The 26,751-nt window shown below is 44.1% G+C and overlaps 1 protein-coding gene across 2 annotated transcripts in view; it reads right to left on the reverse strand.

The window, feature by feature from the left end:
- The window catches only part of IQGAP2 (IQ motif containing GTPase activating protein 2), a 1,674,846-nt gene that overhangs the window by 352,145 nt on the left and 1,295,950 nt on the right, over positions 1 to 26,751 (reverse strand). For both annotated transcript variants that reach the window (XM_069627448.1, XM_069627449.1), the window contains one exon: positions 22,959 to 23,191. In XM_069627448.1, the coding sequence (XP_069483549.1) occupies positions 22,959 to 23,191 (233 nt within the window). The remainder of the gene's footprint in view (positions 1 to 22,958; positions 23,192 to 26,751) is intronic.

A 26,751-nucleotide genomic window follows, 5' to 3' on the forward strand; every position in this document is an offset into this window, starting at 1 on the left:
TTCGGATTTCAGGATTCGTTCAGCTTCTTCGTCCGGGATCTATGGAAACTCCAGGAAGCTTGGAATGGAGGCAGCACACAGAGGCGGTCTGCGCGGAACGCGGAAGAAACAGGATCAAGGAAGGTAGAAGGAAAAGAGAAGGAGGAAGGTCCGGGAACCAGGAAGCAACACAGTCCAGGAGAACGAACTACGGAGCACGTCAGGCCACAGCTATCGGTAGCATTGAGACGCACGGAACCGCAGGGGAGTGGCTAATTTATAAAACGTTCTGCATAGGACGTAAAGGTCGATAGACCGCGTTCCGTGTATACGGCTATGTTGGGTGTACTACAGCGAGGAACCCCCGATCTGCCAGGGACCAGGAAGACCAGAAAGGGCGTGATCGACGGATCATGTCAGCATGCCCCCTTCTAAAACCCGTTCCACTGGGTTTACCTGGATGAATTCGGTGGAACCTTCTGAGCAATCTGGGGGAGTTCAAATTTGAGACTGGTTCCCAGGTACGTTCGCTGGGTGGATAACCTTTCCATTCCACCAGGTATTGAAGTTTGCCTCGTCTATATCGGGAATCACAAATACGAGAAACTTCATATTCCAGCTGGTCATTGACAAGCACTGGACTAGGTCTACGAGTAGTCCGGGTAGTTTGGATGAAAGGCTTCAACAGGGATTTGTGAAAAACTGGATGTATCTTCTTCCAGGAGTCCGGGAGTTGGAGTCGAAAGGCCACAGGATTGATGATCTCTTTTATAGAGAAGGGTCCATAATACCGGGGAGCCAACTTATTCGGTCTGAGATGTCGGGGTAGAAGTTTCGAGGATAGCCATACTTTATCCCCAATGGAGTATGAAGGCCCTGGTCTTCTCCTTGAATCTGCATAGTGTTTGGTTTGGATTTGCGCTCTTTTGAGATGTTCCTTGGATTCTCTCTGAACATTTATGAGTGTTTCAATACAGGAATCGACAGTAGGAACAGGTGTACGGTGTGGAAGAACAGAAGGTAAGACCGAAGGGTGAAATCCTTCGCTGCAGAAAAAAGGGCTAGTTCTTAACAGCCAAAAGGTCTGAATTATTGTAAGCGAATTCGGCTACTGGTACTAAAAGTGACCAATCATCCTGGACTTTGGTAGAGAAACAACGAAGATATTGTTCAAGTGTTTGATTTACTCGTTCTGTGACACCGTTGGTTTGGGGAGGATATCCCGGGGAGAGAGCTCGTTGAATCCCTAGTATCCTGCAGAGGTGTTTCCAGAATTGAGATATATACTGGGGTCCTCTGTCCGATATGATCTTGGAAGGAAGTCCATGCAGTCGGAAGACGTGTTCCAGGAAAATACCAGCGAGTTCTGAGGAGGATGGTAATTTATACAGAGGAGTAAAGTGAGCCATATGAGTGAATAGATCAATGGTGACCATGATAGTGGTATAACCTCTAGAAGGCGGCAATTCCACAATGAAGTCTGTAGCAATGATTTCCCAAGGTCTGGTTGGTGGTGTAGGCTGTAATAAGAGACCTGCTGGTTTCTGGTTATCATGTTTGTTCTGATTACAGACGGAGCAAGATTGAATATACAGTTGTAGATCGGTCTTTATCTTGGGCCACCAAAATTGTCTTTGTATTAGATGGAGGGTGTTGGAAATACCACGATGACCGGAATGAAGAGTATCATAGCAGAGATTTATTATTCTTTGTTGTAATTTTTGTGTAGGAATGACCAGATTGTTATCTTTGAACAAGTATCCGTCCTTGACTCTCAAGTTCCATTGATTCCTTTCTGAAATTCCTTTCAAAAGTTCCGAAGTCTTTTGCATACGAATCTCTTCCAGGAGGTTGTTTGCTTGAGCTACGAATATGGTATGAGGAAACATCTTGGGATACGTCCGATCTTCCGGAGGTTCATAGTCTGGACAACGAGAAAGTGCATCAGCTATTATATTTTGGGTTCCAGGGACGTGGTGAATCTGAAACTGATACTGGGCAAAAAAGAAGGCCCACCAAGCTTGGCGACTATTCCTACATTCCAGGGCTTGCAACACTTGTAGGTTTCGATGATCCGTGCGGACATGGACCGGAAATTTGGCTCCTAGAAGTAAATGACGCCATTCTGTGAAGGCTTGACGGATGGCTAGCAGCTCTTTCTCTAGGACGGAGTAATGGGTTTCACTAGGAGTTAATGTCCGAGAAAGGTAGGCGATGGGATGTTCCAAGCTATCCTCGAATTGCTGTTTTAGGACGGCTCCAATGGCGTAATTGGAGGCGTCTGTCTCCACTATGAATGGTCGATTAACATCAGGCTGAGCAAGAATGGGAGCTTGTGTAAATTCAGACTTTAACTGTTGGAAGGCTTTCTCTTGGGCCATGGTCCAATGGAAGAGAACATCTTTTTTCAATAAGGCAAGTATTGGTTGGACAATCTCGGAAAAGGAAGGTATGAATTTCCTATAGAGATTGGCCAAGCCCAGGAAGGATTGTATCTGTTTCACCAAGGCGGGGCTAGGCCAGGATAGAATAGCCTTAACCTTGGATTGATCCATACCGATACCATCGAGAGTAAGGACAAACCCTAGGTAGTGAACAGTAGAAGTATGGAAGATGCATTTCTCGGGCTTCGCCAGGAGTTTATTTTCATGTAAGCGTTGTAATACTGCTTTCACATGTTCTTCGTGCTTGAGAGGGTCCTTCGAAAATATTGGAATATCGTCCAGATAGACAATCACAAAAAGGAACAGCATGTCCGAGAACACTCGATCCATGAAACGTTGGAACACCGCTGGGGCATTAGCAAGTCCAAAGGGCATGACTAAGTATTCAAAATGCCCAAAGGGTGTTCTAAAGGGTGTCTTCCACTCGTCACCTGCCCTCATACGAATCAAATGATAGGCGCGCCTGAGATCCAGCTTGGTGAACACAACTGCGCCTCTTACTGCCTCCAGGATGTCTGCGAACAAGGGCAACGGATAGCGGTCCTTGAGAGTACATTGATTTAGACCTCGATAATCCAGACAAGGTCTGAGTTCTTTAGTGTCTTTTTTAGGAACGAAGAACAGGGAGGCCCCTGATGGAGATTTAGATGGTCGTATGGTGCCATTTGCAAGATTTGTATCCAGGTATTCACAAAGGGCTTTCTTTTCAGGTTCCGATAGGATGAACATCCTTCCAAAAGGGATCACCGCGGAAGGTTCCGTTTCAATAGCACAATCTTAAGGTCTGTGGGGAGGTAAGGCCTGAACAATGGCAGAGGAGAAATCATCGGAATATTCCTGGTAAGCCTCCGGAACCCGGATGATGTTTGAGACTGAGATCGTGTTGTGATGAGTTGTAGAAAATCCCTTTGACGGTGTCGGATCAAGGTCTGGATGTTAGCAGTGGGACATACAAAACTCAGAACCCAGGAACAAGGATCCCGCTGCCCAATTGATATAGGGGTTGTGTCTTTGAAGCCAGGGCATTCCCAAAACCATGGGGTAATGGGCTGACTTGATGATGTCAAATCTTATCCTTTCTCGATGTTGATTTATAGCAAGCTCGATCTCCTTGGTCTGCAGGGTTATAGGTCCAGAAGAAAGGGGTCTTCCATCAATTGCTTCTACAGGTTGCATGATAGTCCGGGATTCGTAAGGAATATGATGTTTTAGGACCCATTCATGATCTATGAATACCCCCATGGCTTCACACTCGACCAGTGCAAGAATGGGGTATATTTCTTTCTTAGATGTTGTCAAGAAGGCCTATAAGATTACCAAGGAATTTTGTCCAGGAGAGTTCAAGGATGGAATAGAGGTGGAGCAGACATCTCTCTCCCGAACCTGCGCTCCGTTTAGGATCGAGAGCTGGCGTTTCTCGAGCGCCGTGGGGGGGCAATCGGACATTCTCTTACTAAATGTTTGTCGGATGCACAATACATACATAATCCAGTATGAATCCTTCGCATCCTCTCTTGGGGGGTAATGGGTCCACGGAAGGCCCCTAATTGCATAGGTTCAGGCTCATTGCTTGGAGTAGAAATGCCTTCTGAGCTCGAAGGGGTTCCAATGGGGTTTTTCTGGAGTGGTAACTTGGTTTTCTTTTTTTCTGCCTCTCTCTCCTGAATGCAAAAGTCAATCTGTAGAGCGAGATCCATTAGGGCTTGAAAGGAACCCGGGCGTGCCACTCTGGCTAGTTCGTCCTTGATCTCTTTGTTTAGCCCTCTTCGAAATAAAGTAAAACAAGCTTCAGAGGACCAATCCACTTCCTTAGCCAGCTGTTTGAAGCGTGTGACATACGAGAGCAAATCCTGGGTACCCTGATGAAAGTCGAGTAAACGTTCCTGGGCACTGTAAACTTTTTTCGGGCGTTCGAACATGGTCTTGAGGGCCTCTATAAAGCCGCCGTAGTCATCCAGGAGAGCATCACCAGAGTTAACCAATGGGGTGGCCCAGGTCAAGGCATTCCCGAAAAGATGCAAAATAATAAAGCCCACTTTAGCCCTGGGCGTAGAAAAATAATAAGGCTTAAATGTAAAGTGGACCAAACAAGAATCTAGGAATCCACGAAGGCTCTTTGCTGAACTGTCGTTCCTGTCAACGACGCCGCCTAGAATTACACTCTCCTTCGTGGCGGAGTCACGGAATAACACCAATTGTTTTAACGAGGCGTTTTCCGCCTTTAAGTTTTGCACTTCGGTCGTCAGCTCTTGCATGCCATGCATAAGATCCTGGACGGCCGCTTCCATGTCTGTATCGAGATCGGTCAGGTGGCGTCTCAATCTGTCACAGGTTTCCCCTTTTCTCACCTGTTTTCTCTGTTTTGCGGAGTCCTTTGTCGGGGTTCTCTTCCGAGCAGTTCGGGTCTTGTACAAGCCCGCTCGGCCGTCTTCGGATTCCAGGATTCATTCAGCTTCTTCGTCCGGGATCTATGTAAACTCCAGGATGCTTGGAATGGAGGCAGCACACGGAGGCGGTCTGCGCGGAACGCGGAAGAAACAGGATCAAGGAAGGTAGAAGGAAAGGAGAAGGAGGAAGGTCCGGGAACCAGGAAGCAACACAGTTCAGGAGAACGAACTACGGAGCACGTCAGGCCACAGCTATCGGTAGCGTTGAGACGTGCGGAACCGCAGGGGAGTGGTTAATTTATAGAACGTGCTGCATAGAACGTAAAGGTCGATAGACCGCGTTCCGTGTATACGGCCATGTTGGGTGTACTACAGCGAGTAACCCCCGATGTGCCAGGGACCAGGAAGACCAGAAAGGGCGTGATCGACGGATCATGACAGCTTGTGAATCAGACGCAAACCAGCTAGTATAGTATCTGCCATTAATTTTTTTATGGCCCTGGGTTAGAGAAAAAGGAAGCAAAATTGCCTTCATGAATAGACCTTAATATAAACAACAACCATGGAATGGTCACTATATCCCTTCCCTTAGTGAGAAAACTAGTCATAGTTTCTTTTGTTAATGTTGCCTTATCAGTTGCCCAAAGCCTCAACGGATCTACGTGATTTTACCGAACCGAAAAGTTCGACTCCCAAAAGTCCATTTTTTTTCTTCTTCAATTTTCCGCAAATATATATGTGGGGGGAGACCCCCACAGCCACCACCCCCCACCTTACCCCTATACATTTTTTATTTGCTTTACCCCCCACATATGTATGCAGCAAATTTGGGCTCGGACCTTTGGGGGTCGAACTTTTGGGAGTAGGTAATTTTGTACAATACCCCCTCAACCAGAGCCGAGCAGTATACAGATCTTCTAATGAAGGGTGATCAAGCGCTTTATGGACTGCAAAGTTAGGCATAGATGCAGGGAGGCCGGAAAATTGTTTATAAAAAGGTATTTTCCATAGTGATTAATGGCAAAATATGATCGAACCGCCATATACTTGCCCCATAAATGTCTTATGCTTTTGGTTTAAGCTCTAAATGCCTGAAGGACCTTGGCTCTTTCTAAAAACATGTTTCACTGTATTAAAAGAAAGTGCCCCAATATTTTTCAGAAAAGTAGGTCCAGTTTGGCTTTTTTTACTCCACCTCTTAGGTGGAAGTAAAAATAGTCTGATTTTCAGCAGAATGTCTGCTTAAAATCCTACTGTTCGTATTCCCTTGGAATGCTGCCGGTGGTATTTCATCAAACCCTGAATTGGTCCAACAGTAAAATCAGCAGTATTTGCCAAATACCACTGATTTTACCATTACCACCCAACTCTGAATGACCCCCCCCACATGTTTCATATTTTGTGTTGTCTAGAACATTCTTATCTGACCAACACAAAACACACATACAAATCAACATTTTTACATATGTTTATACACATACACACACACACACACACACACACACACAGTCACACAAACACAGATGCATTCGTACACATATACTTTACCCAATTTCAAAAACACTCAACCACATCACCACAGTCACACAAACAAACAAACATACACAAACACCCTCCATCTTAATTGAAAACACTAATTATTATATGTCATGTTGATCTTAGTCCTTCTCAATCAACAGATGCAAGATGGAATCCCCTTGCTGTTCCCCCTGGTTAAATGAAATCAAATATGCAGCCAACTATCAAGAAAGTGCATCTTGGAAGTAGAATAAAGCCAATTCTCCTCTGCGGCATTTGGTCTTCATTGTCCAAAGGCAGACCGCATGGCCAAATTTAGCAGCAAAAGCCCGACCACAAATTCTCGTCATGTCTGGCAGAGACGGATTACCAAATCAAGGTGCTCTATTGTCTACATGTGAGCTAGGGCCAGGGAAGGTGATGCATGACAAGGAATTGGTGACTGAGCAATGTGGGCAAGTAAACGGAGTACAAGGGAACGGGATTGAGCTAAGTTTTAAGGGATGGTGCAAAAGGGGGAAGGAAGTCTGAAAGTTAATTGTATGGAAGACGCTGAAGGGGCATCAAGAATGTGGTGCAAATGAAGGACACCGAATGGTGATGGGCAAGGAAAATAGGGTAAATAAAACAGTTACCAGTCTGCAAAGGCAGGTCAGCATATTAAATGTCTGTTTCTGCTATCTGTTCCTGACCTGCATGCCACTATACCAGATTGCAGGGCAGGCTCAACTCCTTTCTTTATTCTTGTGGGTCTGGCTCAGCAACTTTCTTTTGTCTAACAAAGTGATGCATACTTGCTTTATGAACATATGTTTCAATTAAGACTTCAGATTTATTTAACAGTGAGCTAGTTAGCACTTGAAGAACAACTTTGCATACAGCATTTTGTTGGTTCTATTATTGAAGAATGAACAGGAGAAGATGAAGTCTCCTTTTCTGTCGAAGTTCAAAACTGTGGACCCAGGAAGTTGTGGCTTAAATCCTCGCCTACCACAATTGACACATTAGGTTACCCTGAGCAAATCACTTTTCATAACTGTGCCTTGTTTTCCTTAACAGTCCGTAGGGAAAGTCTCATTCATATGGGTTTATGATCTACAGTATTACTCCATATATAAAAGTTATTTATAGAATGCATACTGGTGGGGAGGCATTATGCCAAGTGAGGTTCTTGGCTGTGTGGTGGGGAGGCAGGAAGTCAGGTATGAATCTTTTGCCATGCCAGCGCGCGGTTGCTTACTAAATTGAAGGCAGACTCCTGGACTCTGCTCTTCCAATTGAGATGCAGCCTGCTGTCCAGTTGCAAACAGACACGAGAAACCAGAGCTCAAATCCCAGCTTTCCCATTTCATCAAATAACATTGTCCCGATGAAATAATTTCACTGGGTTTGGTACGTGGCGCAGGATTCCTGGGGCCTGGAAAACACAAACATAACTGAAAGATGTGTTGCATAGAAGGAAAGTAATGTCAATGAGTATGTGGGGGGCGAGGTCGGCATTAAGCTTAGTTGTTCAGGAAGTCAGGGACGCTGCATTTTGGGCATGGGCCAGAACATTGCCCTTGCCCCTCAGGCCAAATGTTGCCAGTCTTCCTTTGGTGAAGAACCCAAAGGTCTTGGATTTTCTGGGCCCACTGATGGTAATGAGCAAAACGCTGCCACTGGCTCTGGCTGAATGTTCCCAGATATCACAATGATCTAACACCACCCCCTTAAAGAAGACTCCTTTAACTGTGCTTGTTGTCCACTGCCATTGTCTTTTCATTTAGCCATTTAACATGCTTCAAAAGCATCAAAAGACTGTGCTTCTGACGAGGGGCTCTGGAGGGTTGGGTAAGAAATCAAACTTATGGATTTAAAAATGACTATCCCTGCTTTGATTGGACAACAAATGTCGTATTACTGAACAATAAAGCAAGTACTTCCAGCACCTTTACCTCCCTCCAACAGGGAACAGGCTTTGCAACAGTACTCGACTGTAGAAAAGAGAAGACACGCCTGGCTAGGCACTCCATCACATCATGGCATTAAAGACAGGATCAAGATTACACTATCCCGGGAATAATAACCCAGACTGAAAATGAAGAGGTACAAGAATTCATTTTATACTAAAAGTAATGCAAACAGTAAAAATAAAAAAATAAACATTTTAAATCAAGAAAGTAAAAACTACCACATGTATTATATTATAGTTTTGACTAAAAATGGAAATTCTGTGTACATGTATTTTTTTATTCGGTTAGACTGGGGAAAACTATTTATACCCACCCAGATCATCTGAGCAACCTTTTATTCGCACTTTCCCATTTCCATCAGTGAAGCCATACTCCTGCCCCTTTGCAATCGCCCGCCCTACCCTCCTCCACCGTCCTTACCTGCTCCAAACCATACTACTCCCTTTCCTTTATCTTTTCATCCATTTTACTATTTGCTTTGATTAAATATTTAAATTGGGTTAGGTTTGCTTTATTAATTGTTTTTTATTTGTAGTACATTTTATGCTTACGTCTCTGTTGTGGGTGTTATTCTATTTTTCAAGGTTATCTTCACAGTGTACCTACTAAATATTTGGAATATCCAACATCTCCCCACGCCAAGCAACAAGAGTGCAGCCAGGTAGAGGGTAGTTAGTAACTTAAAAAAGGGCGCACTCTAACAGAGTGGGGACCCCGGGAGAATCTGGGCAAAATTATCATGCACAAAATCATTTCCCTTGGGGAATGCGCGCTGCTCAAAGATAAGAGTTTAATGACAACTATGGTCCAAACCTATTTGTGACCTAAGCAACAAAACATATGAAGCAATAAAATCACTTTAATAAACAACAGATGCATTTAGAATTCTTTGCAGAAAATGTAACGAAATTAACTAAACCAAACATGGAACTTGACAAACGTAGCAAAAATGCAGGAGTCATACTGAGAACCCAAATCAATTCAAACTTTGCCAAAAATATGAGTGAGCCTCTAATAAGAAACGATTTGTCAAATTGCGGAACGACAGACACAAAATCCAAAAAATCATAATCGTTTATAGAAATTAAGTACAATACATGGGAGTTCACTGTCCATGCAAGCAACCACATCCTTAATTCCAGGAATTAAACAGTTGAAATCAAAGTAAATCGCACAACTCTCCCAAAGACCATAGAACAGACATTGAGAACGTAACTGGCTAGATCATATGATCAGATTGATTGATATGGTTATTTATAGTGCACATACCCTAGGGGGACCAGGCAGAGAAGGCATCTATGCGCAGATGTAAAGCTGAATCAACTGAGACTGCATCGCACCAACTCAAAATCTGACGTGGAGAATGAAAGATGTTACACGAAAAGATTCATTTTTTATTGTTTCCTGAAAGCAGTCAGGGATTCAGTGCTTCGAAGGTCCAAGGGGAGAGAATCTCAGGCTCGGAGGCCGAAGGAAGAGAATCTCCTCTTGCCCCATGTAGTTGTTCTCAATAATGAACCTGCAGAAGGTGCTGGTCTTTAGAGCGCAGATATTGTTGTGGGCAGTACTACTGGATTTTTGTATTCAGGTAGGCAGGTGCCGTCCCATGAATACACTTGAATACAAGGCAGAGCACCTTAAACAATACTCTCTGCTGAACTGGGAGCAAGTGGAGATTCCTTTGGTATTCAGAAAGCCTAAAGGCAGAGTTTTGGGCAACCTGCAGTCGTTTCATTTGAAAGTTCTGAGCCCCCATGAGAAGGACGTAACAATAATACAGCCTGGCGTTGGTAAGTATTCCTACTACCGTTGGCCGGTCCTTCTCAGTAATAAGTGAAATGACAGGATTTATGAGTCTCAGTTGGTAGTATACTGGTATCCTGATTTGACTGTTTGACTGACCTGGGAATTGCAATCCATGCTTGACTGCACGATGCAGCCCAGATTCTTCACTGCATCTGAATATCTGGTGGGGATCCAAATAGAGAGGGGCAAGGGTTACTTTGAACCATGTTTCATACCAATATCTTGGGGCCCAACCCAGTTACCTCCGTCTTTGATGGATTCAGCTGGAGCGTGTTCTCCAGCATCCAGCTTTTGATCTTATTATCACAGGACACGACTATCACAGGACACGACTAGATCTATTGCTTCCCATGGTTGCTTGAGTCGCACATAGATTTGGGTCCCTGCATATGAGTGGTATGACAAACCGAAATCAGTGAAAATATTAAGCAGTGCACGGATGTAAATATTGAACAGCAATGGCGAGAGTGAGGACCCTTGAGGTACCCCACATTCCACAGGTATAACATTGGAAACATGGGATCCCATTTTCACCTGCTGGGTGCGGTCGGTCAAAAATAATACAAACCATTTTAGAGCCTCGTCTGAAATCTGTGCCACTGATGACAGCCTTGCAATGAGGGTCTCAAAGTCAACTGTGTTGAAGGCCGGCAACTGGTCCAGCATGGCAAGCATACTGACTTTCCCCATTCATTGGCGGGACCAAACAGGTCATCCCAAACTGTCACGACAGCTGTCTTAGTGCCATGGCCTGGTCTGAAACCCGACTGAAAGCAGTCGATAATCCCATGTTCGTCCACATAATTCTGCAGTTGGTTTCTCACATATTTCTCAGAATCTTAGCAGTCCATAACAGGCCAGCTATAGGACGGTAGTTAGAAAGAACTTTATGGTCCAATGTTGTTTTTTTGAGCAATGGTGTGAGAAATAATGTTTTTTGCTCTTGAGGGACACAGCCCTGGGATAGTGAGGCATTGACCATAGTTCGTATCAATACGCTAAGTGCAGTAGCATGCTGTTTGGCCAGGTAGGCTGGAATCAGATCAGATCCTAAGTTGGTAGGTTTAAGCTTCCCTAAAAGATCAATCATTTCATCAGTCCCAACTGTATATTGATGGATTTATTTATTTATAGAGCGCTTTACACCAAGGCGCTGTACAATGGAACAACAAAATACTGAGTAGTAACAACAAATAACAATGTGAGCAAAGTGGCAACATGAATCATTCAACAACAAAACAGTGCAAAGAGCAATTGACAGAGAGGGGAGAAGTGGAGTGGGAACAGGAGAGTAAAGGGAGGGGCGGGGAAGGATTGAGTGAGAGTAGAAGGAAGGGAGAGAGAGTGTAAAATAGAAAAGGGAAGGTGGAAAGGGAGGGGAGGGTTTAGAAGAGGGGAAAGACGAGGGGGAGTAGAGAGGGCAGGGGGGGCTTCAAGGTAGGAATTCGAGGAGGAAGGATTTAAGGGAAGTGCGAAATGAGATGAGGGTAGTGGAAGAGCGGATTGAGAGGGGGAGAGAGTTCCAATGCAGAGGAGCAAGAAGTTGGAAAGAACGGAACCGGGACGAAGCGCAAGGGGAAGGAGGTGTAAGGATATTTGGCGTGTTACAGCACAGAGTACAGCACTGCTACACAGGTAGCAAACAGCACAGAGTACAGCACTACTGCACAGGTAGCAATTTTTTTTTTGCAGCACCACCACAAGGGTGCGGTGCATTGCTATATGTGTTACCAGATTAACAAGGAAAGACAGGCCATTCAGTCAAAAACGATTTTAACATATAAGATGCAAATCTATTTTTACAGTTAAAAGTACACGTGCACATTCAAAAATGCACACTATTTTTCACCTGAAATGCCTATGGTGCGAGAGACACATTTGAAAATAATAACTAACCTTACTGACAACTAACATGACTAATGAAACATAATCCACTAATAAAAATGTGTCTCCACTGCAGAATTAGGCCTATTCTGAAAGTGAACTTTTAAACGCACATCCATTTTTTTTTCTCTGCTGCCCTGTCCACATAAATTCAGGAAGCAAAAGAGCTCGAAAGAACAGGAAATCAGTTGGTTACAAAGTATTACTATAAAAATGAGCCATTGTGTAGAGAAGGAGGAGATGGCGTGATTAATTCTGATTGGAGCAGCGTCATAGCAAGTATCATGCTAGAGGGAGTGATCAGGCTTTTGCTGGGGGGTTTTTGAGAAAGGAGAGAGTCAGTCAAGATTTGGCAGAGCTGGGAGGAAGACCTTTTCCTGGTTGGAGCATTCCTATCTGCAAAAGCTGAGAATTCCAGGCAATGACCCCGGTTTGAGAAGGCAGGCGATCCTTTTACTGGGGTTAATCTTCAAGGGAGCCACACTCAGAAAGAGAACAGCTAAAGAAAACTTCACTGAACATATAAGGTAATTACATAAGTGTGGGAGCTTAGTGTGTATGAGAATATGCAGTCAGTGTAGGATTCCTGTGCATGCCTTAATCAAATGCTAATGTTGCAATTTGAGTTCTGTTCTCCGCCACTCTCTTTGCAGTGTGTCATAGACAAAGCTGTTACTGTGCTGTTTTAGTTATTTCTGTAAAGAGTGAGATCGTGTTTAAATGCAACTTTTATAATACAGAAAAATATTTGAAAGCAGACGGGTGGTGTGTCTTCTATTTACCAATACAGTGATAATGTGGGGAGATTTTAAACAGTGCAATGGTCATTTTAAGACAGATGTGTGCATGTCAGATTCAGTATGAACCGTTGTGAGTGACTGTAGCATAGCTCGTTGGAGGTACATGAACCAACGGGAAGAGAGACTCTCTGAACATAGCTCCCTACCGTATATAAGGTAGTGGAAATTACCACGAGATTACCATATATAGCTCTCTGTCGTAAATAAGTCAGTGAGATCGCCCATGGTGGCACACTAACACTGAAAAATGTGGTATTCCTAAAATGTAGGTCTGAGGTCTCTCTAGTGATTACACGAAAAATCTAAGCAAAGATAAGGGATTCTGGACATTGGGGCCACAAATAAAACAAGGGAATTATGCTCACCAAAATACCACCAACCACGCCTACCACCCACGCATACCAAATATGCAGGCCTGGGTGCTGAAATAATGCATGTTCACTGTATTATTGTTGTACATGGCCCAATCTGAATACAAGGAGTGATTGTTGCTAAGTTATATTTCGGCGGTAAGAAAATACCGTCAGGCCCCAAATCTCCACAAAATACCCTACTTATTTATGGTGCGTTGCAGGCCGGGAAAGTGATCATAGAGTACCTACTGGGCGTGGCAAGCGTGTCTCACACTGCCATTTGCACATTAAAGGGAACCCATTTTATAATACCCTACAGAGGTACAGAGAGCAGGAAGTGGTCAGCGGAACGAAGGGAGCGAGAGGGGGAGTAGAAGGAGAGAAGGGAGGAGAGATAAGGAGGGGCAAGACCATGAAGGGATTTGAAAACAAGGCAGAGAAAGTGGAATTTTAGTTGTAGGTGGAAAGGTAGCCAACCTAGTCGAGAGAGCGAAGAGGAAATGGAGTTACGGGAGGTAAGGAGACAGAGGGTTCGAATGGCAGAGTGGTATATAGATTTAAGAGGGGCAAGCTGAGATGAGGGAAGACCGAAAATTATAGAGGAGCAGTAGAAGAGGCGGGAAAAGATGAGTGAGGAGATTAGGAGTTTGGTAGCATGGAATGTGAGGGAGGGACGGATTTTGCGAATATTGTAGAGGTGGTATCTGCAGGAGCGGGAGGTGAGTGAAATGTGTTACGAGAAGGTGAGAGAGGAGTCAAAAGGAACACCGATGTTGCGAGCGTGAGTGGAGATAGGGAGATTGGAAGGAGGAAAGTGGATGAAAGGGGGAGTTGAGGGAGGGGGAAGAGAGTTAGCGGGGAAGAAAAGGACTTCAGTTTTATCAGTGTTAAGTGAGAGAAAGCGGGAGGACATCCAGTTCTTGATGGCTGTAAGGTGGAGGTCAGGTGTGAAGGAGGAGAAAGAGAGAAAGAGTTGGGTGTCATCCGCATAGAAATGATGGGAGATGCCAAAGGAGGAGATGACGGGGGCAATGAGGGAGGTATAGAGAGAGAAGAGGAAAGGGCCAAGTACAGAGCCTTGAGGAACACCGTAAATAAGAGGGAAGGAAGAAGAGGTCTGGCCTCCCCATGAAACAGCAAAGGAACGAGAGGAAAGGTAAGAGGAGAGCCATTTTAGAACAGGGCCTTTGAACCCGAAGGAGGAGAGAGTGTGGGGCAGGAGAGGATGATCAACAGTGTCAAAAGCGGCAGAGAGATCAAGGAGAATAAGTATGGAGGATTGCTTCGCATGGCGAGCAGAGAGGAGCGAGTTGAGAATCGAGGTGAGAGCAGTTTCAGTGGAATGTTTGGGACGGAAGCCAGATTGGAAAGGAGGAAGGAGAGAGGAAGACGAGACAAAGGAGGAGAGTTGAGCGTAGGCGAGGCGTTCAAGGAGTTTAGAAAGGAAAGGCAGAAGAGAGATAGGTCTGTAGCTGGCAGTGAGCAGTGGATCAGCAGAGGGTTTCTTAAGAATAGGAATGCTTGTTGCATGTTTGAAAGCAAAGGGAAAGATAGATGAGGAGAGGCAGGAGTTGAAGAAAGGGGTAAGGTAAGGGATAAGAAGAGGGTAAGTTTTAGGGATGAGAACGGAGGGGAGAGTGTCAGAGGGGGCGGCTGTGGGGTGGGCTTTGGATAGAAGGGAGGATACTTCGGAAGGGGAAACAGATGAGAAAACAGACATGCTGGAAGAAGGAGGAGAGGGGGGAGGAGAAGAGAGAGAGTCAGAGAGGGAGTTAATTTTTTGCCTGAGTGTGATAATTTTGGAGGAAAAGTAGTTGGCGAAGTCAGAGGGAGAAAGTGTGGAATTAGATGAGGGGTCAGGAGAGAGAGGAGAGAGGAGGCGGGAAAGAGTTTGAAAAATCCGACGAGGATGTGAGGCTTGAGACTGTAGAAGGTTAGAGTAGTAGGTGGATTTGGCCGTAGCAAGGCAAGAGTTGTAAAGTGCATGGTAGGAGAAGTAAGAGGTTTGATTAGAGAGGGAGGGAGTTTTGAGCCAAAGTCTTTCAAGGCGCCTGAGAAGGCGCCACATAAAACGAAGATCGGAGGTAAGCCAGGGTTGAGGAGGTTTCTGAGTGGGGCGGAAGAGAGAAAGGGGATAGAGATGGTCAAGGGCAGTGGAGATGGAAGATGAGAGGGAAGAGAGAGCATCATCAGGAGAGAGTATTGCAAAGTCATGGTGAGATGGAAGAGACGAAGAGCAGGTGTCAGAGAAGAGGGTAGTGTCGAAATCACGCAGGTGACGACGTGAGTAGATTGGAACTGAGGGATTAGTAATAGTGGAAGAAGAGCGAGGAGAAAGGGAGAACGAGAGTAATGCATGGTCAGAGAGATAGACAGGGAGAGAGGAGACAGGGGAGGAGGGATAGGAGGAGTTGAAGATGAGGTCAAGAGTGGAACCAGAGGAGTGAGTAGGGGAAGAAGGAAGGGGGGAGAGGAGGTAGTAGTCAAGGATAGAGAGGAGGGGAGAAAATTGGGGGGGAGAAGGAAGATGGATGTTAAAGTCGCCAAGCACAGTTAGAGGAGAGGGGGAGGGAGAAATAAGTGAGAGTAGATGTAAAACATTGGGTGTCCCTGGGCTGGCCTTATTGTTAGCAGGACAGACATTCACAGTGTTCATCTTTTCTTGAAAAAAACAATTAAACTCATTAGCCATAGTGAATGATGCTGGCAGACTGGAGTTCCTATCGTCAGGGGTAGAAAGAAGTTTAATAGCAAGAAACAACACATTGGGTCTATTTTCAGCTAATTCAGTTTTTTTTTGCAATGCTGAGAATTAATGATGTTTAACGGTGCAATGCAACTGCAATTGTTTTGCAGACATGTCATCAAGTTAAGATAGTGATCCGTGCAGTCAATGATAGATTATGTACGAGATAGATCCTGTAGAAGGTCAGTACTAGAGATACAGTCAAGGTCCCTTTTGCAATGGCTACCTTCTAGGATGGCGGGTGCAGAGTGACTACAAACAGCGCCACATCTGCCACGGACCGACACAGACCGGCTGGTCTCTGTCACGCTGTCGTGCCTGTTAGCAAAATATGCAGAGGATCACCATCCAATATTCAGGAGAAATTAACAAATGCATTTTTTTTCCTCATTAGTTATTTGTGAGGTCCCAGGCCTACCTAAACCTCTCAGGGGGTGTAGAGCTTGTTTCAGTTTTAATAGAAAATATTTAAAATAGAAGTTTTTAAACATTTAGTTTCTGAAATGCTGTATGAGGAGTGTGTCTGGACAAAGTAGACTGAGGCTTGATCACATCCCCAGCCCAATACCTTCCACTGGCCTACATGTGATGTAATTTCAGTACAGCATGTGTGTCTCTCAGAAGACCCCAATATTCTTCTTTGACATGTTTGTAGATTTGCAAGGCAGGATTGCGTATGCAATGATCTTGACTCTTCATAGGTTTTTTCTAACTTGTAACCTGAATGCTCAAAATACGAAATGTTTCTCAGTAGTGTCTAATAATGGCAATCCGATAATGGGTCAAGCAGAGTCTTGCAGCAGTGGCTAATGAGGCATGAGGCACTCAAGTACTCAAGAGATTTCATCTCACTACCACAACCCACATCCTACTAACAGTCTCAATAGGTTATCATAAGGACTATTGTTGGCCAATAAGCTTATGAACAAGTAGTTCAAAAGAAAAAACGGAGTTCATTGTTTTATTGAAATATGCCCTTTATATTTGGCTTTACTTTGTGAACTATCCCACCAAACTAAGGTGAACATGTCAATGAAGGTATTTTAAACTACTTGTACTCCCACGTGCACACACACAATTATTTGTCTTCTTTCCAAATTCCAAACCTTAGTTTTTGAGATGTTAGCATGCATCCCATTCTTGGCACAATAGAACATCAGTGCCACTACCCTATTTTCCGGATGGGGACCTATTGGAGTGAGCTACGGAAATGTGACATCATCTGCATACACGGGGACCTCCACATACGCCGGTCTCGGACTGCCTCCTAATGAGCATTTAGAATCCATCTCTGGCAGCAGATTCATCAGAAGTAACCCTTATGAATAAACATCTTAAACAAGCAGACTTGTGCCACAGGGCATATATAAAGGGCCACATTCGAGTCAATGGTCATCTACCATGCGCCTCCAGTGACACTCAAATCACATCTCAGGGACAGTCAGTCTCTGGGTACACCAATCACCTTTGACACGTGGAAATCCAAATGTTAAATAACATGGGTACTTTGAGGTAATAACAGGGTCTGTCCATTGACCATTGTCACACTGGAATCCTCTACCAAATACTCCACGTCTTAAGGCTGCCCTCCAGCGGTTGAAAGCCAGTCTGATTGGCTGCAGGTCTTCAGGTTATTAGGAAGAAAATGAATCAACTCCTGTACCTCTAACAATGCCGTCGACCACCATTTGATCAGACAGAGCCTATCGTTGTTCCTCTGCAAGAGTTCCTCTTTGAACTAGTCTGCGCTCATGGAATTCTAGTAATACTAAAACGTTGCTCATAATACTTCAATAATTCTTTAGTTTCCAAGTGTGAGAGTGCTAAACACGTCCAGCATGTTTGCAATTTGTTTTAGGTTGACAGTAAATGAAGTGTCACATGCCTAGAAAGACACGTTGCGTGGTGTGGGGAGTCAATAGACTACTGCAAAGAGCCCACAAACAGCAGAACATTGTGCAATATAACCAGGGAAATAGGGTTAGGAGACAGGACTCCAAAGGGCAAACAAGTGCACATTATAATCAATCACAATGCAAGGATATTGCCACTTAAGAGAAGCAAAAACAGATAAAAGTGGGTTGCAGAGTGAGAAGTCGAAGTTTAAGCTGCTCCCTGAGCAGCTAAAGGCCTGCTTGAAAAGCCATGACTTAGTCTTTAAATCTTTTGTGGTTACATTCTGGTTTGATTTCCAGCTTTTAGACCCCACCAAACCAGAGAGCAGTCCCCATGGTGGTTCTCCCTGAAGTTTGGAAGGGACACCAGTTTGGCAGATCTAAAATTTCTTCTTGGTTGGCGTCGGTCTAACCCCCTATTCTTTGTGTGTTTTCCTTTGGAAGCTACTGCTGGTGAGCACAGGGTTACATTTCCGTTTCGGCTGAAATGGTCGAACACAAAAAGATGAATGCGCTTTTGAACAAGGGGTAGAAGTTATTGCAGTGGTGTCCCCTGCTCCCCTGCTTCGGTATTATGGGCCGCTGGGGTTGCAGGGGTGTCCCCTGCATACATTGAATGTGCAGCGGGGAACAAACAACCAAAATTGAAACAGCTCGAGTTACAAAACGCAAACAAGTGGGTTTCGCAATTTTGTAACTCAAGCTTTTGGGATTGGCTTTTTCAACGTAGATCCTACATTTCTCTCCCTTGTTTGAGCAGTGACATCACTCATCCATTGTTCAGCTGCTGGGCCTATGGGGGTACATTCTCTGTAGGGTGCAGTTCTGACCCCTAAAACGATATGTTTAGAGGAGGTTGCGTGTTATTCTAGTACAGGGTGTATAATCTCAACACCTCCTAAATATTTTGCTATCATACTGTCTCTTTGCCACATTATAAGTGTCAATGTTCTGATGGCTGAGTTTTCAATCTTTCAGGGTGGGAGCCTAGTGGCCATCTTACTTGTCCCTGACATTCCGTAGCTCTTCAAGCTGTCATGACTGCCCCTGTCCTTAGATAACACTAGCGTTTCCTCTCTCAGCTCTGTTCTAGAATGTCACCTCGAAGTGCCTTGTCAGGTGCTTTTGCCATGAAATGGTCTCTCTTCAAAGCGCTATGATAGTGCTGCTGCCGGAGTGCCATTCAGGGATCTGTGCATGAAAGTGTTGTTCAACACTAAGCCCTACTATAGTGTCACTAAAGGAGACCCTTCAAAAGGGTTCCGGGCTGGAAAACATGGATATTCCATGTAGGAGCTGGGTTAGTGCCACTGCAAGTGCCACATAGGAGCTCCTAGTAAGGGGTTGGGTTTGGAATGTTGTTATGTTAATATAGGTGCTCTGTAATAAAACATGTGATATGACTTGCTGGTACATACATGTGACTAATGGTATTGCCCTTAGATAGTATGCTGTTAATCGCTCAGTGGCCATGTAGAGGTCTGGAAAAACAAATAGATGGGCTCCATTTTAGGAAATGATTCAGTCGTCCCAGGCTCCCCCCCAACCAACAATGAATTGATATGAGAGAGTTGATTATTTATAAAGACAACATGATCCTTATAAATGCAATGTTTGCCGTTAGCAAATCCTAACTCTGCATGAGGTTTAATATATGACTGGATCCAGAACTATGGGTAGTGATGTTGGTATGGAGTTGGGTGACTTACCTTTTAAGAATATTACGTACTCAAATTTGGGAGGTGGGTGAACATGTTAATACATCCTCTAAATTGTTGTTTTTCTCTGCCCACCGCTCAATACGACTTAATCTTGAACTCGTTTTATACTCTGTTATATGATATGATAGGCTATTTATAATGCGCTTAATACCCAGAGGTTTCTAAGCGCAGTCCCGGGGATCGAACCCTTGTTGCTCCGTGTCGTCTACGCTCCAAGGTGAGCACGTTGCCCCTGAGCTATCCTCCCAAGACAATCTGTCACCATCTGTGCCCTCTCTCGGTCACCAGACATGTTTTGCACCACTAATCTCCTCACTTAAATTAAGAGATCAGAAAAGGGCTCACATTTTCAGAGGCTTGCTTTCAGGTCGGAAGGCCCCATATTCAACAGGACCTTTTGGATGATGCTCAAGGCCGTGAGGGTGATTCTTTGTTCAATGGGAAGCCAACCTTGCACCATCAGAGCTGGTACCAGTTGATCCCATGGTTGCATGGCAAAAACCCTCCATGCTGCTTTCTTCAGCAGGAATTGCAACTGCGGAGTCAAATATTTACTGTGACCAGAGTTGCATTACAGTAGTCCAATCCAGTAAACACCATACGTCGAGTGACACATTTTCAGGGGCATCTGTGGGTATGGATTTTCTTAAATCACATGAAAATGGATGTCAGTTTTTCGTTGACACCAGGTTAACTTGCGTAATGATTGTGAAATACAATTCCCAAGTTGTCTGCTTTTGAATCACCATTAAATGCAGTTCCCCCAATCTATAGTACTCTTGAAAGCAGGACCCTTAAATCAATAAATGGAAGCAGGCCCTTTTTCCCCTCTATACCTCTTTGAAAGGAGGTATAATGCGCTAATTATCTGACCACTTAGTTGCAATGTTCAGCCAAATCTAGGAATATTCTGCATGCGATTGATAGGCAGGGATGAGCAATTTAATAAGCTCTGTTAATGATTTCACTGAAGCCCTGACATATCAAAGGGAGATATGTATAATGGATCCCTGCGGGGCCTCACACACGTATATATACTTAGTTAAGATCTGAAACCCTCTATCTTCTCTTGGGTGGATCAGTCTAGGAGGTGGTTAGCTATCCAAACCAGCTCTTTGACCCAAAACCCCATGCTATTATTAAGTGTGCTCGACTGACAGTGTCATAGACTGCAGAAAAGTACCATCAAATAAATGCTGGTCTCTTTTAGTCTAATTCCTCAAGGATGTTCTACCTCTGGAAGGAGGCGGCATGTTTCAGTACTCCAAAGAGGAAGAAATCCTCATTTAGCATGGAGACGTTTACTACTATTGCTAACTCTCATTAGTTGGGTCGCCACAATTATTTCAGTGATTTTACCAATGCAAGGGATATTGGAAAAAGGGCAGTTCTTTTCCCCTAAAGTGGGGTTACCATTAGAGCCACCGGAATCCCAGCCATTAATGTCCCAGTGCTAGCTACACCTCAAGAACTGCGCACAGCTGTAGACAACAGGGAGGGCCAAGGGAGAATTCTCCTGGACCTGGAGGGGGCACCTTACCATGGGTTAGCCCCATCAAAAAGCAGGACCCGTACTGGACAGATACGATCTGTTCCACAAAGCATGTGGTTTCATATTCTAATGGAGAACTTGTTTATGTGTTGTGTGAGATGGGGGCAGGGATCCTCTTTTTTGTATGGGGGCCTGACTCCAGAGGGTTAAACAGGATTATAGAAAGAGAGGAGTCAAAGGCTACCCTTGTCATTGACACACAGGTGGTCACCTTCTGTAAGCAGTGAGGCTGGTTCAACATATGTATACTAGCTCTTGAAAAAGATCACCAAGAAATAGAAATGTTTCCAAACAAAAACAAAATGTTTTAATTTCATACATAGAACAAATCCAAAATAAATATGCATATAGATGGATTAGTAAATAGTAGGGGACTATTATTTCATGTATTGCTCAAAATGTAGCAATATGCAGACATTGACAATATGCATATTTATTTTGGATTTTAGATTATGCATACCATTCGTACCTAATAAGGCACATGTGTTCTTTTTAAAACAACTATGTTCTGTGTATGAAATTTAAAATAAATGTTTGTGTTTGGAAACATTTCAATTTCTTGGTGATCTTTTTCAAGAGCTAGTATACATATGTTGAACTAGCCTCACTGCTAACAGAAGGTGACCACCTGTGCGTCAATGACAAGGGTAGCCTTCGACTCCTCTCTTTCTATGAACTTGTGTATGTTCCATACGACACACACTCATGGACATCAGCATGACTTGTTGGGTAAATAGCTCATTTTAAGAACTTTGCAGAACACACACAATGGTCAGATGACATCCAAGCCACAGTTCATCACCAGGATCTCGGAGAAGAACTCAGACACTAAAGCCATTTGGTAGCCGCACCAGAGACGAGTGAAGAAATGATCCAGTTGACCCTCAGTAGACCAGCAGGCTTCTATCAGACGTTGGATTTGAGTAGGTCTATTGTGGAATCAGTGAATCTAAAGGGGGTGTCCATGTTATAGCACCATGTGAGGTTTTGCTAAAGGAAGCCAACTTTTTAAGTAAAAGTTTAGAAAGTCCTAACTATTTCATAATTATGAACAAAATGGAGGAAACATGTAATATATATGGAAAGGCATCTATCAAATTATTTTGTATGCGTTTGTCCTATTTTTAGTGCAACAAAATGTAGATAAAATAATTAAGGCGCTGTAAAATGTATCTACTTGCTCGAGTAAGCCAAGTGGCAAAACACTAAGCATTCACTGGAGATGATGGATCATTCAAACTCCCTGTGGAACCAGGACACCTAACATTAACAAGCCCTCGACTCATGTGTTGCAGAGATCGTGGCCTAGTTGTGTTTGTTTTAAGAGGTAGGAGATGCTCTGTGGCTCTTGAACTTCATCTTTTGCTTGTGTTTCTTATTCCTGCAGGTGGAAATATAGCTACATGCAATCCTAATTGAAGGATTCTGGATGATGATTGGCCTGCCCAGAGATTGTGACTATTGGCTAGAGTCTGGGTGATGAGAACACAGACTTCTTAGGGGGTTAACTAGTATTGACCTTTGCTAATGGACCACCCCAAGAGTTGAGAGGTAGAATTTTAATACAGTGTCCTTCAGCAGATTTAGTAGCCATACTATTACAGGTCTGGTAAAATAGGAAAATATTATTTAAAGGAAAAAACCAAATACATCCCATTAAAACAATGTGGGAAATCAAATATGAAAGTCAAATAAAATTTAAAATAAGATAAAAGGGTGCTTCCAAAAAACAAGCTGAGAAAAGCAAAAGGTGCAGTAAAAGAGGGTCAGAGAGAAAGGCGCACAGATTCAAAATACTTCATGTATATTGTGCTGATATATTAGATTTCGTTTCTGATAGCAGTTACTTAACCAATGGCTTGCTTGAAAGCAAATTGCATTCAAATACATTTCTCTGAGTATGATAAATGTTGCGCACCTGAACTTTTCATACGTGTCTGATAGATAATTATTCATTGATGACAGATGTGCATTTTCACCATCAAACAGCTTGTTAGAAGCAGCGTGCTGCAAGACCTTGGCCACGGAACCCAAGTTCCTCCTCTGATCCGAGTGGATCTGGCCTCCTGCCGTCATGTCAATGATATCGAAACCGTCCGGGGCAACAATGGCCGGGTTCATGTACCGATAATACAGGAGATTTCCCACAATCTAGGCGGATAAGAAAAGGGACAATCACGACAATATTAATACACTGCATATCATTAGACAATCTTCATATTCCAATCTCAAATTCACAACTGTGCACGTTTAGTGATATTTTTTTTTTAGAGAACTTTAACAGAGTAAGTGCAGGAGACATACAACACAAGATGTGTGCACCGTCACATTATATTTAAAGGCTGTCAAATTCAGCAAAAAGACTGTCTAGAATACTGGTTGCAATAATAATTAGACGTTGTTAGCTCCCTGGATGTATTCACTTCACATTTCTTCTGCCAGTGCAAAAGTTACAAAACATTAAATATACATGTGAATACCGAAGAGGGCTGTGAAATCGGCTGCAGCCTTGCTTGCAACTGCAGGGGGAAGGTTTTGCCACGAGCTGTTTGTAATTAGACAGCTACGTTATATATGGGGCTGGGAATCCACCATCAATACATTTTTATATTGTTGGCCGCGTTTCTGGTGGATGAGTCCTTCCTCCAACAGATTCCTCATCTTAGATATATCTTCTCCCAGCGCCAGCTGTCCTCACATTTTTCCAGCCACCCGGGGATGCATGTTGCAGCTCTGAATTGCTTTGCGCCAATGAGCACCCTGGACGCTGGACATGGCATCTGGGGCAGGATATTTGGAGCCGGCTGTGCCCATGACCTCGGTGCCACCTTTTTCTGTAGCACTCAGCAGCTGAGGGGATGCAGAGCAGCAGGAGCTGTACGAGCTATTCACCAAAGACGCAGGTTTGGAGTGCGAGGAGGAATCTGTGGCATCCAGTTAGAGGGGAGTTATTTGTTATTCTAAAAGATTCCTTCCTCTCACTGATTCCGCCCCTTAAATAGACTCACTTAGCAGGAGACATGGAGGAGGCAGGAGAATGAGAAACCATCACCTGAATCAGAAGAATTTAGCAGATCGCCCGGCCAAAGTGAGCGTCCTCACCTAGCGAGGAATCAAGGCAATATTTGTCAAACATGTGCAGGGGGGCCCTGGTAGCTACTTGACAGATATCGAACACAGGGACACTCCTCCCCAAAGCAGAAATAGTCGACCAGGCCTCTGGTTGAATGAGCTTTGAGACTCTGGGACACCTCTTTCCCAGCCAGGTCGTACCAATCGGAGATACAGAGGAATATCAAACTGGTCACGGTCTGCTTAGTGATAGCCTTGTCAGCACAGGCACCAGTGTAGCCTTAACAAAGCTGCCCATCCTACCTGCTGTCCCCCGTCCAAGAGATGCCTATCAAAAACAGCAGGCGTGCCCCAGCACGCCTTGACATTGAGGCAAAAATAATATCAAAACAAATACACAAAGAAGGTGTCACATGAGACAAATGTGTCAACAATAATTCATATATACTCAGTCCCTAAGCCATCAATAGGCATGGCACCAACTAAGGCTCAGAACCAAACCAAATTAGAGAATTAATTTAATAGACTGTTCACATTTATAATCCAGTGTGACCACAAATGATTATAATTGTGAACAGTCCATTTCTTTTGCACCATAATGTTTTCAGGGTGTATTCGGTAGTGAGTTGGGATTTTATTATATTTGCACTACACGTATCTTCATGTATTTATGATGAAATGTTGTGTTGGTATGCGTATTTTTGTGTGTATGACAGTATTACCATTAACTGATATTTCTTATTTGGTTTGGTTCTGAGCCTTAGTGGTTGTGTCTGTCTGGCAAATATCAATAACGAGGGCATGGCTTTGGAATGCGATGGAAGCAGAGTTAGCCCTTAAAAGGGGGGCATGTAGTCCATGTGGAGGAAATTTTATAAAAAACCTGTAACTGTTGACGATCACTGTAACTGACCAACTAGCCAGCATTGCCTTTGAGGCCACTTTTCCCATTGTAGTACCGCCAAAAGGTCACAAATAATCACAATGCCTTCCGGATGTCATTTGTTCTTTCAAGATACCTTTTCGGTGACCTTGCCGGATCCAGACTGTGCATTGTCCTCGGCAACTGTCACAAGGGGCTGGTTAATAAAAAACAGAGAGGCTACCCTTGTCAATACTTTAAGATCCACTTTTAGCACCACCATGTTTCTGTGAAACAGGAGGCATGTTCTTCAGAGCATAGCCACTAGATTTATTCTTCAGGCAGAGGTGATAAGAACCAAAAAGGCAGCTTTCATCGTGACTGAAGGGAAATCAGTCAAGGCCACGGGCTTGCATGGCTTCTGCATAAGCGCCGAAAGTACCACATTGATCCCATTGTGGGTGGGGCCGTCTTCTTGGAGGATGAAGACTCAATAGACCATGGTAGTGCCTCATGACCAAGGGATTTGCTGGCGACACGGTTAGAGAGTGAAAGCTGGCATTCCCCACAATTACAGTGAAATAACCAAATAAGAAACACTAATGGACACAGCGCAGTAGGGAATGAGACCAGGACCAAGTGCAAGTGAGGTAAAAGATAGGACTTTATATAAAGTAAAAATGGGGCACGCAGGGGACTCTGCTACTCCGAGAGCGCTCTGCCCAAAAAAGGACAAATCCACATTATATTACAAAAACATGTCATTTATGATGTGTGCTATGGAGGTACAGTTAGTAAGTTCATTGGACAAAGGGGACTGGTCAGTATGTTACATATAGGGATGATGCTTCAGGATTGGTTGGCTTCAGATTGTAACTTCGTGGAGCATGCGGGTCAGCTGGGCTCATCTGGGAAGGGTGCGGGGTCAGGCGATGTCCACATCACTGTAATTCATTCTACCTAACATTTGCCCTTTTGGCTACACATATCTATGCATTATCTATGCATTATTCATAAATCTCAACATGCAATATATATATCATTAGACGTTTGACCTGAACAATAATAAAGTAAGAGTACATGAGTCCAGGTGTCTTATCTAACACAGTATTTCAAAAACACATAGATCCTTGGATCTATTGCTGGTGTTTTTACTGTTTGTTAGTATGAGAAGAATATATGGACACATGGGATTAGTGCTATGGGGGTGAATCAGGGTGGCACACGGGCGAGGGGCATGCAACTGTTACATCAAAGAGGTGTGGGGTTAAGGGGCTTGTGGTCTATATTTCTTTAGAAAGGGTCTGCTAGTGCTGAGGCGGGTTTGTGGAGATGGATGTTTTTTTCCAGGCTTCGGCTCGGTCACACACAGGGCAATGATGTAAAAGGAAGAAGAGAGATACAGTGTTTAGCTTGTTACAATTCGCGCCCAAGCTTCCATGAGAACAGGACAGCCGCGTAGATGCCAGAGGGGAGGAGGTGGGGGGTTGGCATGCTGGCTGTGCGCGGAGAATGAAGGGGTGAGGGGTAGGGCTGCATTCAGCGTTTACATGCGGCCTACTAGAAAATGGAGTTGGTAGCTAACACAAAATGGAGTCTCGCGGCTCATATGCCATGCACAGTTATGGGTCATTCAATGGTAACTTCACACCTTGGCCAGAGGTGTGCTGTCGACCGCGGAATGAGCATATCAGGTGCATTGTTAGGAATGAAGGGGGGCCTGGAAGACCCTTCCTCCCTTACAAGAGCTAGAAGTTAGATATGTCCCCATCGCCAC

This window comes from Ambystoma mexicanum, chromosome 6p (assembly GCF_040938575.1).
Source record: "Ambystoma mexicanum isolate Mex_15411 chromosome 6p, UKY_AmexF1_1, whole genome shotgun sequence".
Classification (NCBI taxonomy): domain Eukaryota; kingdom Metazoa; phylum Chordata; class Amphibia; order Caudata; family Ambystomatidae; genus Ambystoma; species Ambystoma mexicanum.